The sequence below is a fragment of the Sinohyriopsis cumingii genome, chromosome 17 (assembly GCF_028554795.1).
Source record: "Sinohyriopsis cumingii isolate HCF-2022 chromosome 17, ASM2855479v2, whole genome shotgun sequence".
Lineage (NCBI taxonomy): Eukaryota > Metazoa > Mollusca > Bivalvia > Unionida > Unionidae > Sinohyriopsis > Sinohyriopsis cumingii.
In genome coordinates this window covers 53,331,760-53,351,792 of record NC_142977.1, presented here as the reverse complement: position 1 = coordinate 53,351,792, position 20,033 = coordinate 53,331,760, and the positions used below count along the sequence as shown (strand labels likewise).

At 32.5% G+C, this 20,033-nt stretch overlaps 1 protein-coding gene across 3 annotated transcripts in view; it reads right to left on the bottom strand.

Moving 5' to 3' along the window:
- Window positions 1-20,033, bottom strand: part of LOC149778765 (discoidin domain-containing receptor 2-like) — a 297,280-nt gene that overhangs the window by 69,527 nt on the left and 207,720 nt on the right. For all 3 annotated transcript variants that reach the window (XM_089939517.1, XM_089939518.1, XM_089939519.1), the window contains exon 3: window positions 4,957-5,098. In XM_089939517.1, coding sequence (XP_089795643.1) covers window positions 4,957-5,098 — 142 coding nt within the window. The remainder of the gene's footprint in view (window positions 1-4,956; window positions 5,099-20,033) is intronic.

The window sequence follows — 20,033 nt, the reverse complement described above, 5'->3', positions numbered from 1 at the left end:
TGTGTAATGACAGCAAGTGAGATTAAATCAGGAATTGACTAAATTAAAGGCTTTTTTTACAGGTATATAGCTGTTAAATACTATGAAAACAAGCATTCAGTTTTAATTGACTATGTATATCCTGTAGGCTTTGTACATTGTACCAACTTCTGGCACTGTAACTGTTCTTTTTCCTGTTACAGCTTCATTTATTAACAACAAAGTCTTCATCATTTTGAGTAATTATCTTTTCTCTGCTTTAGTTCATCTTTTATTACCCAAACTATGGACATAAAACTGAGTCCTCTGTAAATTGCTACATTAATTATTAATAGAGGGTTTCAAAGCTTTTAGTCTGGTACCCTATCTATTCCCACATGAGTCAACTCTATAAAAAAACAGTCAGAACCAGTCATAATAACAGGCATTTTCCATAATCGGAACACCTTTGTGATTAAAAAGCCCAAAACAAACAGATAATCACTTCAAACACCAATTATATTCAGTAGCAGTTAAGATATGACCACAAATAGTACAATAATGAATGAATTGATCATGAATAGTGTGATCAGGAATATTACAATCATAAAGAATATAATAATGAATAGAATGATCATAAATAGCATGATAATGAATAGAATAATAATGAATAGCATCAGTAATATAATAACAAACAGTATGACCGTGAATAGAACAATAATGAATATTATGATAATCAATAGAATAATAACAACTAGTATAATAATTAATAGCACAACCATGAATAGTACAATCATAAATAGTATGATAATGAACAGTATGGTAATGAATATTATAATAATGAATAGGACAATAACAAATAGAAGAAAAATGAATAGCATAGTAATGTAAAGTATGATAATGAATAGAATGATAATGAATAGTATAATATTGAATAGTATAATAATGAATAGTGTGATAATGAATAATATAATAATGAATAGTGTAATTGCATGATAGTGAGTAGCATAGTATTAAATAGTATGATAATGAACAGGATGATATTGAATAGTATGTTAGTGAATAGCATAATAATGAATATCATGACAGTGAATAGCATGCCATGCATTTGATAGACCACTCCATCTCATATTGCCATGAATATGACAGACCATTTCAACTCATATTGACATGCATATGATAGAACACTTCAACTCATATTGACATGCATCTGACAGACCACTTCAACTCATATTGACATGCATATGATAGAACACTTCAACTCATATTGACATGCATCTGACAGACCACTTCAACTCATACTGACATACATATGATAGACCATTTCAACTTATTGACATGTATATGATAGACCACTTCAACTCATACTGACATGCATATGATAGACCACTTCAACTCATATTGACATGCATTGATATACACCAGTTAAAAGTACAATGGTTTAATTTTGGTCATGGGGTTCATTGTAATACAGCATTCTAAGCAGAAATTGCATAATAATGAATGGTATTATAGTAAAAGATAGCTGTATGCCCATTTCTAAATTTTGGAAGACTTTGACCAACTGTAATACAATGAAGCTTTCCCAAGTCTAAGGCCTTCTTCTGTATAAAATAAAAACTGTCCAAGTGGCCCACTGTACTAACAATCAGATAATACTATGACATTCCTAAGTGTTTCAAGTCAACACCTTTAGCTATTCATCTCTGTCTCTTGCAAGAATCTCCAAATAATCAAATCACCATGGAAGATGTTATAAAAAATCTCAATGGATTGTTAAAAAATCTCAGTGGAATACATTTTAACAATCTAAATGGAAGATTTATACAAAATCTCACTAGAAGATGTTATAAAAATCTCACAGGAATACATTATAACAATCTCACTGGAAGATGTTATGAAAATCTCAATGGAAGATGTTATAAAAATCTCACTGTTAGATGTTATAAAAATCTCAGTGGAAGATGTTATAAAAATCTCAGTGGAATACATACATTATAACAATCTCACTGGAAAATGTTATAAAAATCTCAATGGAAGATGTTATAAAAATCTTAGTGGAAGATGTTATAAAAATCTCAATGGAAGATGTTATAAAAATCTCACTGGAAAATGTTATAAAAATCTCAATGGAAGATGTTATAAAAATCTCAATGGAAGATGTTATAAAAATTTCAATGGAAGATGTTATAAAAATTTCAATGGAAGATGTTATAAAAATCTTAGTGGAAGATGTTATAAAAATCTCAATGGAAGATGTTATAAAAATCTCACTGGAAAATGTTATAAAAATCTCAATGGAAGATGTTATAAAAATCTCAATGGAAGATGTTATAAAAATTTCAATGGAAGATGTTATAAAAATCTCAATGGAAGATGTTATAAAAATCTCAATGGAAGATGTTATAAAAATTTCAATGGAAGATGTTATAAAAATCTTAGTGGAAGATGTTATAAAAATCTCAACGGAAAGAGGTTATAACAATCTGAACCTGCTGATAAATTTTTCAATAGATATTGAAGCTCAAGTGTGCCATCTTCCCAAACAAAGCAACAAAGAGTGTAACTATAATTTGCAGAGGGAACTATATGGTAACATCTGTCCAGATAGTATTGCCACTTATGGAGAGTGTCATAATTTGCTCACAACTGACAACAGGCCAGAAAAATCATCTTACATCTTACCGATAATCATTTTGTTCGATAAAGAGCGAAAATTGAAGGGGATAGTTCTGTATTAGCCACTTATGTGTCATAATCCCTCAGGAGACTCCATGCATTTTATTTCTGGGTCTTTTTATTATTTCATGCAATTGGATATCCATTAGTAGCTGGTTTGTAGATTTAATGCCATTTTCCAGCACATGATAGGCTATACATTGCAGCCAGTATATTTGGTGGAGAAAAAACATGGCAAAACCCCAGGAAGAACCACTGACCCATGGGAAGCTACGGCAAGCTTTCTCACACACCCAAAAGACTCAAACTCATACAGAGGTGAGATTTTAGTGATCTGTAAATTTAAGCACCTAAGACAACTAGGGCTACCCAGGCCCTTCCATCAACGGGGACTAAATTACTATGACCAGTAACAATAAATATTTATGGGTAAAGACATAGACTATGTCCACTGATAGTGTAGTAAATTGTGTTACTAAAATGAAACCTTAAGAATATTTCACTTTTCTTGTATCACACATATCACATCAGAATTGAAGATAAGATGTACTTTTGTCCACCACCCCCACCATGTGCAGCACCAACTTTTTCAATATCTTGTGTATGAATATGTGACATGTTTTTATAATCAATACTTGTTAATTACATGTATTATCAAAATACTGTATGCACAATTTTTCTGAATATTTTATTAGCTAGCATCAAAGTTTGAACTTATTTGTTTGTTGTTTTTCATTTTTCACATCTGTCTGACCATCTAAGTAAAAATTTATTGTTGATGCAGAGAGAGCAGCTTGTTGCTCAATACTCTGTATCATTGTAATTTCGATGATGGCATATTTCACATACTTTCTATATCATGCTTTCCGTACTTTCTATGATGTCATATTTTCTGTACTTTGTATGATGTCATATTTTCCATACTTTCTAAGATGTCATATTTTCCATACTTTCATTGATGTCATATTTTCCATACTTTCTATGATGTCATATTTTAAGTACTTTCTGTGATGTCATATTTTCTGTACTTTCTATGCAAGCATATTTTCTGTACTTTCTATGATGCCATATTTTCCGTACTTTCTATGATGTCATATTTTCTGTACTTTGTATGATGTCATATTTTCCATACTTTCTATGATGTCATATTTTCCATACTTTCAATGATGTCATATTTTCCATACTTTCAATGATGTCATATTTTAAGTACTTTCTGTGATGTCATATTTTCTGTACTTTCTATGCTAGCATATTTTCTGTACTTTCTATGATGTCATATTTTCCATACTTTCTATGATGTCATATTTTCCATACTTTCTGTGATGTCATATTTTAAGTACTTTCTATGATGTCATATTTTCCATACTTTCTATGATGTCATATTTTCTGTACTTTCTATGTTGTCATATTTTTCATACTTTCTATGATGTCATATTTTCCATACTTTCTATGTCATATTTTCTGTACTTTCTATGATGTTATATTTTCCATACTTTCTATGATGTCATATTTTCCATGCTTTCTATGCTAGCATATTTTCCATACTTTCTACGATGTCATATTTTATATACTTTCTATAGTGTCATATTTTATGTATGTTTTTGGATAATGTTTTGAAATAAATACTGATTAACTAATTTATGTTGGTTTTCACCATGTAACAAACTTTGTGGATTTTGTAGTTGTTACAAACCACAAATTTAAATATCCAACAATGATCCTACTGTGGAAACATTAGGCACCTAACAAACAATGATCATTCTCTGGAAACATTAGGCACCTAATAAACAATGATCATTCTATGGAAATATTAGGCATCCAACAAAGAATATTCCTTCTGTGGAAACATTACAGCCCATTTCCTAAATCCACAAATTTAACTATCCATAAAAATGTAAATTTTTGCAAACTAACAAACATTTAAGCCCTAAAAATTAAATGAATTCACAGAAGTTTAAAAAAAGAAATTTGTTGGACCCAAAATTTACAAATGACAGATCTATAAGATTCATTACAGGTGAGATGAAATTAAAAGACAGGTGTGCTTCATAAATTCCTGATTAACATGCAGAATAATTACATTGAAATAATGCCATCTTCTGTGATGAACTCCACTGGTTAATATGTGGAGCTTTTACTTCAGTGTTAATTACAATATATACTCATTTATAAGTCCAACTGTAAACAACAAAGATCATGATGTGCCATGGCGCCAGTGCATTATACAATGGTAGATCTGGGTCTGTGCAGTCTGCAGTTGGACTCGACTTATAAGCGAGTACATATGGTAACAGTCTTAATCATAAGCGAATATTTTACCTGTCCATTTCCGAAGCGTCCTTGAATCTCCACTGTGGTAATTACCATCAACTGGGGCAGGTCTATTTGAAGGTATTCATAGGAATCCTTGACAATTATCTCTTTGGGGCACCAAGCTCCACCATTCTGTTCTGTTCTGATTCTAAAAGGAGAAAAAAGTTACATTTGTGTATGTCAAATACATTGGTCCCCACTGCAAACTAAATAGGAGTCCCTCTCTGAAACAGAGGCTCTATTGGCTGAAAAGAATTCTGAGGAAACCAAAATAAGATCATTTCATCTGTCCTTTTGTTATTGTCAAGTATTGAAACTATCTCTGACATTGTGAATTAAATATTCTCATGATAGTTGTCAATGCATTACCAAATTTTATCAGTGCATTACCAAAATTACCAAATTTTGTCAGTGCATTACCAAATTTCTTGTCATGATCTATGACCTTGAACTTCATCTCATGGGTAGAATATCAATGAACCTGCCTCGGATAATGTCAAGCTTGCTTAAACGTGAAATTAAATATTCTTCAGGAAAAGAAAACAAAAAAAAAAGTTATTTAGTTGTTTTTTTCTTGCATAATCATGCAAAAAAGGTTTTTGTCAAAAAGGTCAAACTTCTCATGTTTGATATCCTCTTTGTAAACTCTATTCGGTAAATACTGATTATGGGCAGCTGTAGTTATACAGTGGATATAAAAGACAGACAGACAGACAGACAGACATATGAATAACATGACAACATAATACCTGACTCCTTAAAGAGGTTATATTAAAACCTATACAAAGTTAAAAATTACATTAATGACATGAAAATTTTAATCAGGTCATTTACATAAGTATAAATAAACCATGCAAATTTCAATTGTCTGACAAAAGCATTTTCAAATTATTCAGCAGAAAATATTTCAAATGTAATGAATGATATCAAAATGTTACCTATAAGTCAACAAATATTTGTTTAGAAAGGCTAGACTTGTAGCTAGCTATAGCTAGACTTGTGGCTAGTTTCAAACAATATGGCACCATTAGTTGTCAATGAACTACACTGTATTTCATGCTAGGAAACAGGCAACACTCTCAATGTAAGATTAACTTCAGCTAACAACATTTCCAATCCAAAACCAAATAATGAACTCATTACGAAATATTTAAATATTATGGGTCACTAATATGGAACCGAATCCCAAAGGAAATTAGCAAAAGTACCAATTTAATTATCATCAAAATCTTCGGATGAAAAGTGGAACAAAATTTGACAAATATATTACAAATTCTCAATCTTCCACTTTGTTGTCTCACTATTTTGTGCTGTAAACAATGTACCTAGTTCGAGCTTGTTCTAACAAAATTTTCTGTTTATTTTTGCATGTATAATTTTAGTTCATTTAGCTTATTTCCTTTTGATTGTGTGTGTCACTATGCACTCTGTATGGAACTATGCACTCTGTATTTAACTATGCACTCTGTATGTAACTATGCACTCTGTATGTAACTATGCATATTACAGATATTAAAAGATGTCAAAATTGTAGGAAAAGTATACCTGTTGATCCTAATGATCAGATACCTGGGTACCTGATCAAAAAGATAAATTATTTTAAATGTGAACTTGAACTGCTTTGTTGTAAGTTCATATATGCCACAGCGCCCCCACCCCCTCAGAGGTATGAACATAATTATCATTAATATGAGTGGCAAAAAAGTGTAATCTGAGCATAAAAAGAGTAATCTATATATTACATGCCATAATTACAGAAAACTGTATGAAAAACTAACATTTAGTTTTGCTACTTACCTGGATCTGCACTGAGTTAAAATTATTGTCACAAATCGGCTATATCCATGTGGAATAGTACATGAATACAGACACAAAACAAAATGATAAATTATTTATCCATAACATTCACATTAACTAGTCTACATCACACATTGAACTTTCGCTTAAAAGTCATAGTCAAGTCCAACAATTCAATTATTGTAGAATTCCTCTTTCAAAATTTGTAAAACTCTATTGATTTGTCCTTTTACCAGATGCAACATGTTTTTACGTTTAACAAAATCCCTCTCCTCTAAAATTTTTTAGTCGTATAACATCCACAAGTCACATCGATAAAACCCATTTCACTTAATATTTGGTGCCACGTTTTTTTTCAACATAAACTGGTCTGCTATTTAAGTGCATATCAAACTACATGTATAATGAATCTGTGACACATGTCTGTTTTCTTGGAAATGTGTAATGTAAAGTAGTTTTCTGTTCCAGATTCTCCTTTGCCCCCCTCCATGTGAAGGTGTTTTAACGATAAAATATTATGTGCAGTAGACAGCCTTAAACTATTTTCTGTCCAACTGCTGGTAGTATCACACGTACGAGTGTTTGCCAAGAATGTCTAAGTCCCAAAAAGTTTAAGAAAGCATGTCTTGTTATTAATATTCTCAGGATGGAATGACAAACATGACCAAATCCACAGAGACAAAAATGCATTTAAGTTCCAAGCAGAGCACAATCCATGTATATAAATTTGTATATGAAGCATTTAAAATGAGATTATTATTTTTACAGTAATCTGTTTTTTTTTCATCCTTTTCTAAAACTACTATTGCAAAGCCACTTTTGAACAAATTAACCCTTGATCCAAACATCTTGAAAAACCATCAACCTGTCTCTAACCTCCCATTCACATCAAAAGTCTTCGAAATTCTGTCTCAGCATCTCACGTAAATTTACTAAATTCCCAGTTGGCTTACCGCCCCCATCACAGCACTGAAATTGCCATCATAAAAGTTGCTAAATACAACAAAACATGTCCTAAGAAACCATTGCTATGCAAGATCACCTGTTTTGAGAGACTATGATCTCCATGCACAGATTTATTGATTACATAGTTTTATGACCTGTTGTGAGAAACCACCTGTCTTGAGAGACCATTATTTTTTTGGCAGAAGAGGTGGTCGCTCAAGACAGGTTTTAATGTATATACAGAAATTCAGCTCTGAAAGTGATCCTAATTTTGGTCAGGATTGGGAATTGAATCAGAATACCCCGTCAAATCCATTATGGTGAAAAAAGACTACCAGTAACTTCTGTGGCTGTAATTAACAGGAATGTAAAATGCTCAGGGGACAGAGATTATGTTTTAGAGTACTGGAAATGCAACTCTTCACTGCTTGGTCATTATCAAGTTTCGTAAGACACTTGGTTGAAATCCAACAACCCATGCAAATGTTTAGCTGTAGAAACAAACGCTGAATATCAGATTTGGGTAAAGTCCTATAATTCACAGTAAAAAGCCACATCTATCAGAAACCAAACTATTAACAGACTGGTAATCCGATGGTCATGATTACTATATATTTCCACCAACTCTGTCAAGCAGGGTCCTATGTCATGGTTATATTTCGAGAGAGAGAGAGAGGTCATGCCAATAGAGGTGACATTCACAATGACTGTGTTAATACCTTAAGTGTTATACAATCACCTTGAAACAAATGCACTTGCAGATGAATCAATTAGGATAAAGAACAAAAATTAGTCTAATAAACTTATATTCTTTTAAATTCCTACATGACATTAAAGTAGGTCAAGGTAAGCTTTCATATTTGAGTTAAAGATGGAGGATATGACATTGGCAAAGAAAATGTTCACATATTGTGATGGATGGTCCAAATAAAAAATGTACCACCTTTGAACATGAAGTTGAATACCTTGGGACCAAAAGCGTAAAAATATTTGCCTAATCCTTCTGAATAATGCAAGATCTGGAGGTCATGCTCAAGGTCATAAGTAGCAACCTGTCTTACACAAATAAAAACATGGGACAGAAATTTATCAGACAATGGCAGGCCAACAGACTGTCTGTTTTCTCTCAATAGAGTCATTACATTCTCTTCTTTTTATTGCTCCACAAGATTTATCATCTACTTTAATTATACTGAGAGATGGCATGCAGAGCATTTTTTCTCCAGTCCGTAATTCATTATCCAACAATTCTTCTCTGATAATGAAACTAAGTGACTGTTTCCCTTTTATTTCTATGTAACTCTTGCACTACACTAATTTAGGCCATTCAAACCCTAATGCCCCTCATCCCCAGCCCCTGATGCTAAAAGTATCACAATTCTCAGATGATAAGCCCATCTTCTTTTTCTCCAAAATATCTAAGTAGAACCACTTGGCTTTTAATGGGAGAAATATGGTACATGTCTTTATTTAAAGCCAAAAGCCTTAGACTCGAGTGAGACAATGGCTATTTGGCAATAAACTGGGGAGAATGCCATGCATTGTGGCTCTTACATCACTTGACTTTTTTCTTCTTGCCTCTCCATCAGGGGGATGTCAGGTCTGATAAAGAACAACAATAATGAGACAGAAGCACTGTTTAGGCTGTTGGAACTTGTAAAACAATTGGGGTGATTACCCTACCTAGGTCTTCTAATTAACTAACACATAAATCTAAAGAATATGTCTGTGCAACTTTAATCCTATCTCTCTCAGTGCAACGAAAGGTTAGAAAACAATGTGCAACGGACTCTTTGACCCAGAAAATTATCTTAAAGTTGAAGTGACAATTAATAATTAGGCACTATAGCCATTTGCAATTAATAATTGCCTTCTTCAGTCCGGGACAAGGTTATTTTCTCCGTAAACCTATAAATTTGGTAAAATGATCAGAAATCAGTGTCAGTCCCCCAAGGCAAAGTTTTATAACATGAAATTCAAGTGATCTTCAAATTTCACTCCGAAAACAAGAACTAGAAAGAGAACTATATACTCTGAAGGGAAAATAATAACAATAAGCCAAGTAAAGTACTGGCACATACTGTCTCGTTATAATTACAAAAATTACTCCCTCATTATAACGAAACAAATCCAAAATAAAGTTCTCCCTTGTTATAATGGCACAAACCCGAGTAAAATACTGCCTTGTTATAATTATAAGAAACCCAACTAAAGTATCCCCTCATTATAACAAAAATCCAAGTAAAATAATTGTGGTTTTGTAGTTACAAAAAGAGAAGCAAAAGTACTCCCTCATTATTGTGATAAAACAATAAAATAATGTAAAATATGTAAGTGATCCATGGCCTAACCTGCATTATAAGTGAGGTTTCTGTATTGTGAGGGACTATTATAAGTGAGGTTTCTGTATTGTGAGGGACTATTATAAGTGAGGTTTCTGTATTGTGAGGGACTATTATAAGTGAGGTTTCTGTATTGTGAGGACTATTATAAGTGAGGTTTCTGTATTGTGAGGGACTTTGATAAGCAAGCCTTCTCATTAAGATCCATTTTATGTAAAACTTTTGTGTTTCTTTTGAAAATTTTCCTTTATTATAAGTGACATTTCTGGCTGAAAAATAATGCAATTACCAGATAAAAATGTAATTACTAAAATATAATGCAATTACCATCTGCATTTATTTATTGTATATCACGGAAACTGTCCAGGTTCATGCAATCCTTATTAAAAAAGTTAAGCAAAACAAGTATAATTACATTATGGTTCACACACTTCTGGTACAAGATTAGAGTAATCAACTGATAGACAGCTCATGGTAGACAGATGCATTGTGGGAATTCACAATAGTTATGGTTCTTGGTAATATTTTTCTTAAGCTTGATCAGGTGGTTAGACCACTATTATTATGCAAAATACAGCAGTAATAGACTGTTACTGGAGGAGACACTATAGATGCTTTATTTTATGAGATTGATTGTCGGATGAATGGTGAAGCAGCAATTCATTTGGCTATAAATCCTCTCTGGGCCCAACCAGTACTTAACTGTTTTGTACCATAATCTACAATTTACAAATATAAATCTGTGGTCCATTCTTCATGTTTTGTTTTATTTCTCAAGCTAATGCATCAAACAGCACTTTCCTCCTTCCATACGATGTGATTTGAGTTGCATTGTAATTGCACACTTTAAGTGCTACAACTTACAATTTCTGGAACTATAACATAGCTTGCAGGAGAGGTAGGCAAAAGAAACTGCAGTGAACAACCATGAATCAGAAATAATGAAATATTATGCCCTGGCCTATTATAATCAGCAAATACATTTTAGGAAACTTGCTGCCTCGTGAACAACTGAGCTTCATAGTTTTAAATGTTCAACTTTATGTTGACATCACTTTGCATGAGCTTCCGAAGAACTATTTCATATGCGTAGTTCATTAACAGCAAGGACAGTTTAACTGGAGCATCATGCAGGCAATAAATTAACATTTTCACAACAAATCTGAAACAACTATGACTGCTCAAGTTGCCCCAGGTTATGATGCTTTGCATCTGGGTGTATGTTACGCTCAAGTTGCCCCAGGTTATGATGCTTTGCATCTGGGTGTATGTTACTTAATCAAATGTCATTTAAGCTGTCTGTACTAATCAATATCTATCACAGAGTTTATGTCTTAACTGCATTTTGTCTGCAATCACAATCAATCAAGGGCAAATTTTAAATGGTAACCTGCAGTTCTGCTTTTTGGGCAACGTATGCAAGTGTATAAAATCAAGGATGACTGATACAATGGACTTGATAAAAATTTATCATTTCTCACATTTCGAAAACAGTTTGGGAACTTATTCTGAATGTTTGTTCCAGTAGATTTTTTTATGATATTCAAAATCAACATTTTTTTTACGATGTTCAAAATCAAAAATTTTTTTTACGATCTTCAAAATCAACATCTGAATGTGGATGAATCTAATGGAAACTGTTATGTAGCAAAAGTGATTTCTTTATCAAAATGTCAAAAATTACCATCTTGCATCAATTCTACAAACTTTTAATTTATCCTATATTCAAATATAATGTCTCTGTAAGAAACCATATACATAACAGAATAATTCCATTATGCAAAATTATCCAGGTGCACAAAGATTTTATATGGACTCTGGTGCAAAAATGGGAGGCAAGTTCAGAGAGTAAGTTCTGACTGCAAAGGGCTTGACTTGGTAGGTGCTAAGAAAAAGAATGCTTCACAGCAAATATGTTGCAATCACATTACCCCATTGTTTACTGACTTATTAACATATGGATGTGAGATATCAGTAGTGTTTTTCTTGAAGACTATGTGAGATATCAGTAGTGTTTTTTCTTGAAGACTATGTGAGATATCAGTAGTGTTTTTTCTTGAAGACTATGTGAGATATCAGTAGTGTTTTTTCTTGAAGACTATTAGAAACATGGAGCAGTCTACCATGCCCATCTTTCTCAAGTTATTATTTTAAAAACAGATTGTACATTTGATTTTATTCATGTATATTGTGCTAACTGCTCAGAAAATATCTATGAACATATCTATCATAAAGAAAAAAAAGCTTTGGGATTATCTATTTCAAAAAATAAAAACATTTTGGGGTTCTCTATCATGTAAAACACCACTCTCAGATTATCTATCACCAACTAAAGATCTTTTTCAAGGAAAACAAACACTTTCTTTTCACATATGAACTGAAGTGATAAACTAAGGAAACTGAAATAAATACTAACATTTTATTAAAATCTGCAGAGCGGTTTTAAAGATAGGTCTCGTAAATATCAAACATTTGTGTAGATAGTTGCGCTATTAAACTGAAGATGAATTTAGGTTGTGGTGATACTGTACATGAGGAACCAGTTTACAATGATGTCACATTTGTCCGAGATCTTATAGCTTTTCACTACAACAATATAACTTGACTTAACAGGCAATTTCAGTGACCTCAAATGCAAGTGCACTGTAATTGATCTCTATGATATCGTCCATACTTGATCTCTTTGATATCATCTGTAAATGATCTCTACAATTTCCTCTGTAATTGATCTCTATGATTTCCTCTGTAATTGATCTATGTGATATCCTCTATGACTGATCTCTATGTCCTCTGTAACTGATCTCTATGATTTTCCCTGTAACTGATCTCTATGATTTTCTCTATAATTTGATCTCTACTATATCCTCTGTAATTGATCTTTATGATATCCTCTATGACTGATCTCTATGTCCTCTGTAACTGATCTCTATGATTTTCTCTGTAATTGATCTTTATGATATCCTCTGGTTTTCAGTTGGTAGTTTTATGGTACTGCATTTGTATGGGAAAATATGAACAAGTTTTTCTGAGTAATACTTGATGACATTGGGAGTACAGTATTAATCTGAAAAACAAGGTCATATTTTCCCATACAAAAGCAGTAACCATTTTATTATACACTAATGTTGTTTTTCTATCTAAGAATTAATAATAAAAAGAATGCACATTAAGAAACAACATAACTGAGTTTATGCTGTATTCCAAAATAAATATACAACCATACAGTCATCAATACTCAGCAACAATAATAATGTGCACATATCACTGCCCAGTGACCTTTGAATTTCTTTGCATGCTCAACATTAGTTTAACAAATAATTTTCATTTTGTTCAATTTAAAATTGAATTTTATAGTCATATTGTGAATTAATGTGCATTGCAACAATTTTTCCATTTGGTCTGAAATGGATGGATTTTGTTTTTTCTGTCAATTCTACTCATTTCTGCTTTTCTGCTTGTGATGGATTGGATTTATTAGCTGTGTCAATTCTGCACAAAGTACATGTGATGTGAGTAGGAAGGTGCCTGCCTTGAATCAGCTGCATGTGTGTTTCTGTTGTGCCACTGATTGTTTGGAATTATAATGTGGAAAAAATATGAACTCATTCAACTGAAATCGTGAAAGAGATGCAATGGAATATCACATTCATTTCATTTTGAGTGCAGTAAGAATAACGTGACTGCAGTTGGAAATGTAGTTGAAATTACAGTAAAATTTTGCAGAGCATAATCAAGTTTAGAACCCATGACATAGCTCAAGTAATTTGGATTTGCAGAACTTAAAAAAGTATATATGGAGGAAATTCAAAATGCAAAAATGTAAGTATATATTTTTTAATTATTTCATTAATGATTTTCATTATCATCCAATGATTTTCATTATCATAACCCAATGATTTTCATTATTATACCCAATGACTTCATTAATGATTTTCATCCTCCTCCAATGATTTTCATTATTGATTTCCACCATCACCATCCAATGATTTTCATTAATGATTTTAATTATAATCATCCAGTGATTTTCATTATCATCATCTCATGATTTAATTATTTATTTTTATCACCATCATTTAATTTCATTAATAATTTTCATTATCATCACCCAATGATTTTCCTTATTGATTTCCACTATCATCATCCAATGATTTCATTATTGATTTTAATTATCATCATCCAGTCATTCTTGAAATGATTTTCACTATCATCATCCAATGATTTCATTATTGATTTTCATCACCATCATCCAATGATTTTCATTAATGATCTTCATTTACACCATCTAATGGTTATCATCCAATCATTTTCATTAATGATTTTCATTATCATCACAAAATGATATCATTAATGATTTTCATGATCATCATCCAATGATTTTCATTAATGATCTTCATTTTCACTAATGTTTTTCTTTATTCATCAGCCAATGTTGTAGATTTTCATTATCATTGTCATGCCAATGGTTCCTGATTCCAAAAACACTTGATTACACAATTCTAAAGGCGGAATTTCATCATGCAAGATAAATTGGGCTTACTAAAAGTGGGGATATTTTTTGTAGAAAGAACCCACTGATTAAAGAATTCCAGGGAGAAAAATGATACTGTTGCTCTCTTAAATTATTACTTTTGATCCTAGAACCCAGTGATTTTTTTAATAAGAAGAATATCATATATCAAGCATATTTGCACATAAAATCTTCAGGATGGTAAAGTAACTATTGGTTATTCATTAATTAAAGCACCTTAGGCCAAAAAATGAAATATGTTTCTCCTGTTGGCATACTGTCCGTTTCTCACTGCTGACCCTAAAATTCTTTTCACCCAGGGTAAAAAATATCACATTAAATATATAATAATGCTTATATAAAAAAATAACCTGCCAACCCTAATTTTCAAACCAGTGAGACTGGAAACATGTTATTTCATTTTATTTTTACTAAGTGTATGAGATATCCAACATGTTTTGATATAAAATAAGTTTTATCTGAGACACTGTACTTAAACGTTTCAATACTGTGCCGGCAGATCTTGGTCTATGTAGTTTGTTAGGAAAAATCAGGAGAACAAAACGGAAGACCCTGATCTGTTGGCACATAATGTGATGGCAGATCAGGGTCTGTAGCTGGACTCAACTTTCAAAGGAATATATACTTTACTATCAAAGGCATCCCAAATATCAACTCTGAAGACATTCAATTAACACAGTATAATGGGTGTTTTTTCAACCAATATCAGTCCGCATCAGCTGCAAGACAAATATGTATGTACATGTATTAGGGTTGAACAGTATGTCAGCACAATAGAGGCTTTAGGGAGCCAATTAAAGGCAAAATTATAAAACTGGAAATATAAAGTATTGCAACTTTAGGACAATAAATGCTTCCAAATAAATGAGAACATTAAGTACTACAAAAGAAAAATCTAATGATAAAGAAGTGTAAAACTGACGGAATAAAAAAATGTAAACATGAATGGTGCGTTACTGTGAATGGTCAATGCAATGAATTGTACACTTTGGTTTATCAGCCTTGATGGGGACATAGATTGTATCCACTTTTCTCACTTATTTTGTAACAGGATGCAAAACTCATGGCAAGAGAAGGGCTTGAACCTGGGGCATTATAAACTGCATTCAGAGGCTCTAACACCTGAGCTTCCTAAACCAATGCTCCAGGTCAACTAATGTTTTCCACCGGCCTTTACAAATCCCTGTTATTGCCACTTATACTCCATGTTGACACCAATATGCCAACTGCAGAATACTGCTTGAAATGGCAAAATGTAATGGGCATGAAATTTGAGAATGTATTGGGACCTCACTTACACAATCTAAATAATGTATAATTTCAGATATCCAATCTGACATTCCAGACTTGACCCACTATATATTCATTGCACATGCAGAACTCCCTCACTATAGGGCCCATCATTATAACATGGTTCCTGTTAAAAGGCCCATCATTATAACACAGTTCCTGTTAAAAGGCCCATCATAAAACACAGTTCCTGTTAAAAGGCCCATCATTACAACACAGTTCCTGCTAAAAGGCCCATCATATAACACAGTTCCTGTAATAAGGCCCATCATATAACACAGTTCCTGTAATAAGGCCTATCATTATAACACAGTTCCTGTTAAAAGGCCTATCATTATAACACAGTTCCTGTAATAAGGCCTATCATTATAACACAGCTCCTGTAATAAGGCCTATCATTATAACACAGTTCCTGTTATAAGGTGGTTATGGTCATAAATCTCATTACATTTTTCTGCAGTAGAATTGTACGTATCATGCTAGTCTCACTATAAGGTGGTATACTTTATGTTTTCATAGACAGTGTTATAATGGAGTGCTTTATTAATTCAAATGTGCAGGTACAACAAATAAGCACTCGATTACCAGTGACTGGTTCATGCATGTTGTTAAGCAGAGTATAGCTCTTTCTATATTATTATATATCTGGTGATCCCTTCACTGAGCTATTTTGGGTATTATTTGATAAATGATATGTCATTCAATATCAAGTTAGTCTGTCTTGGCTTTATCACACAAATGAGAATTGCTTTTATATTTTTGAGAGGCAGAAAATCACTCATGAAGGAAGAATGACTGGTATAAAATGATTTAAGCATTCAAGATGGAGATAAAAAACCCACAGAATGTCATTCTTGAAATTAATCTGGTTATAAGAGCCGTCCCTTACAATAAACAGTGTACAACACTCACTCTCTTACAACAATGGGATGCATATTAATCAGCTTGAGGTTAATTAGTGCTACTCACTTATTTAAAAATATTTGGGTTTTGAGCTGAAAATGTTCAAATATAATGCAGTTTAAAATCATACATTCCCATTTTTTCTGATAGTGTCTGTGATGGACAAAGCCACCATGGTGCTTATAACAGAACAGTTGTATCTTGTAGTGTTATAACAGTACACCTGCTTCTTGTAACATTTGTGAATGATAGCGTTTGAAAGAGTACTGCTGCTTCTTGTAGTGTTTGTGAACAACACAGCCAAAATGGTGCATGTAATACGCCTCATTATAATTTGACCTCAGTTTTATGTTATGGAATGCCAGAGCTGTCTTATGATGATAATTTTTATTATATGATGTGCAAACTTCTTTATATGTGGCAAGGATGAAAGCACCGCATATAAAGAAGTTTGCATATCATATTAGTACAAAAGCACCACATACATGTATAGAGAAGTTTGCACATCACATAATAAAAATTATCATCTTAAGACAGCTCAGGCATTCCATATTATGTACTTAAATTTTATGGTGTTGTACATCTTTAATTTACAAAGGTACAATTTATCATGCCAATCATATGGGCTTAAAAGGAGGGAAGAAAGAATAGGAGACTACTGTGCAGTGAAATATTCATCAGAATAACAGTGACTATAAGCTTCTTATAATCCATTCTGAGCCCATTCCATGGCTCCATGAGCAGCATTATAATGAGGGATCCTTGTGACAAAGAATATAATCCATTAAATTTCATTAATACTGTTTCTGAAGAGGTGGTTTAGACTTATTTGGTTGCTATCCTTTCAAATCCTTTCACTCTAATGCTCAAGACAATCGACAAAGTCTGTTCAAAAACAGACATGATTGCATGTTTCATACTAACTTCTTGAAGACTGCACAAAAAAATATTAAGAAAATGCGCATAACTTGTGTGCTTGATATTTTATTTCTTCATTAAATCCCTTCTGTCTTCAGAAGCTGTCCACCCTTTTTTAATGGAAGGCGATTTCTTCCCCGTTTCAGTTTGGCATCAGACCCTGCAATCTATACAGTTCTTTTATGGAAGGGGATTTCTTCCCTGTTTCAGTTTGGCAACAGACCGTGCAATTTGTATAATTTTTTGATGGCAAAATATGTATCAGTTACACATGAAAAGTACGAGCAAGATACAGATACATTTATCCCTCATTATAACACCTTTTATTATAAGATATGGGGAAAGATTGACACATATATCCCTTGCTATAATACCATTCATTATAATAAGATATAGGGTAAGATAGAGATACAGCTATCCCTTGTTATAATACCATTTATTATAACACAATATAGTGCAAAATATAGATAAAGCTATCCCTCATTAAAACACCATTTATTATAACGTGGTAAAGTGAAAGTTATTGAAACAGATAACTCTCATTACAACATCCATGATTATAACATAATATAGGGCAATATATAGATATATCTCTTTATAACACCTTCTATTATAACATATGGGGCAATATATAGATACTGTTATCCCTCATTATGACATCCTTTATTATAACATGATATGGGACAAGATATATATACAGATATCCCTTATTATAATATGAAACCAAGCCCAAAAAGTGTCCAGATAATGTGACTGGGTGGGACATGATGTTACATGCCTATGGTATGATGCCCCAGTGCTAGGGATCATAAAATGCCACACTGCAGACATCATTGTAAAAAGACTAATTTTTTTTTAAAGCTATGTTAAAAACCCAAATCACACACACACACACACACACACACACCAAAAAGTGAAGGTTCTAACACATCTCTGAGAGTATACTGTCTAGGTCAACAGCTGCCACATGTAAAAGTCGAGGACTGGATGTGAGACAATTAATGGAACTAATATGTCTGAAAACCATATGTAAAAAGGCAGTACCAGTCTAGTTCTGCATTGAAATTAATTCAATAACAGTTGTTCACCATAAAGAAAATTGAATGAAATGTCACCAAACAAAAACCAAGGACAAAGCCAATTATATAAAGCCCATGTTGGTCAGAATTGATCTGATTGTCTTGAAAGAAAAATTTCACAAGCAGCATCTTAAATTCTAATTTGTGATCCATGGTTAACATCAACAACACAATCAGCTTACTTTAATGGAGTTTTTTTATGGCAGGGTAGATAGGAAGTTCAAACATGGAATAAATAAATAACTGGAAAATACTGACTTGCTGTCCAATGTTTTGAATATAAAAGAAGACTGATCAATTTTAGGACACTTTATTTGCGACTAATGTAATAAATCCAAAGGGCACAGGTTACCTAGTGATAATTTTCAATGGAATTCTACCGAAATAATAGGGTGGGATTCACTGCAATTGCAGTGGGATTCCATGTGGATTCCATTGGAATTCTTGAAGAAAACACTTGGACTCTACCAGAATTTCAGTATACCACCATTGGAATTCCAAGGAATTCCTGCATACCGACTGAAGCCATCTACTAAACAATCCATAATTACAATGTCTTTAAAATATAAGTTCTTGGTTTCTCAAAGTTTTATTTATAGCCCTACAATTGGGAAGTTTTGCATTATGTCAGTATTATAAATAGAGGATACATGCTTATAAATCATGTGTCATTATGTCAGTATTATAAATAGAGGATACATGCTTATAAATCATGTGTCATTATGTCAGTATTATAAATAGAGGATACATGCTTATAAATCATGTGTCATTATGTCAGTATTATAAATAGAGGATACATGCTTATAAATCATGTGTCATTATGTCAGTATTATAAATAGAGGATACATGCTTATAAATCATGTGTCATTATGTCAGTATTACAAATAGAGGATCCATGCATATAAATCATGTGTCATTATGTCAGTATTACAAATAGAGGATCCATGCATATAAATCATGTGTCATTATGTCAGTATTACAAATAGAAGATCCATGCATATAAATCATGTGAAAATAGAAGCAGGATTTACTGATACTAGACTGCTATGATAGCCTAGTGGTTAGAGCACCCGTCTCAGATGTGGGAGGTCACAGGTTTTAACCCCAGCCAAGTAAAACCAAAGATTTATAAAACTGGTATTTACAGTTGCCTTGGGTGAGACATTATGCTATGTCTGTGGCGTGATGCCCCAGTGCTAGACATCACTACATACTGTCACACTGCAGAAATCATAGTGATATGACTGATTTTTTTAATAAATCTACATTAAAAAGCCATGT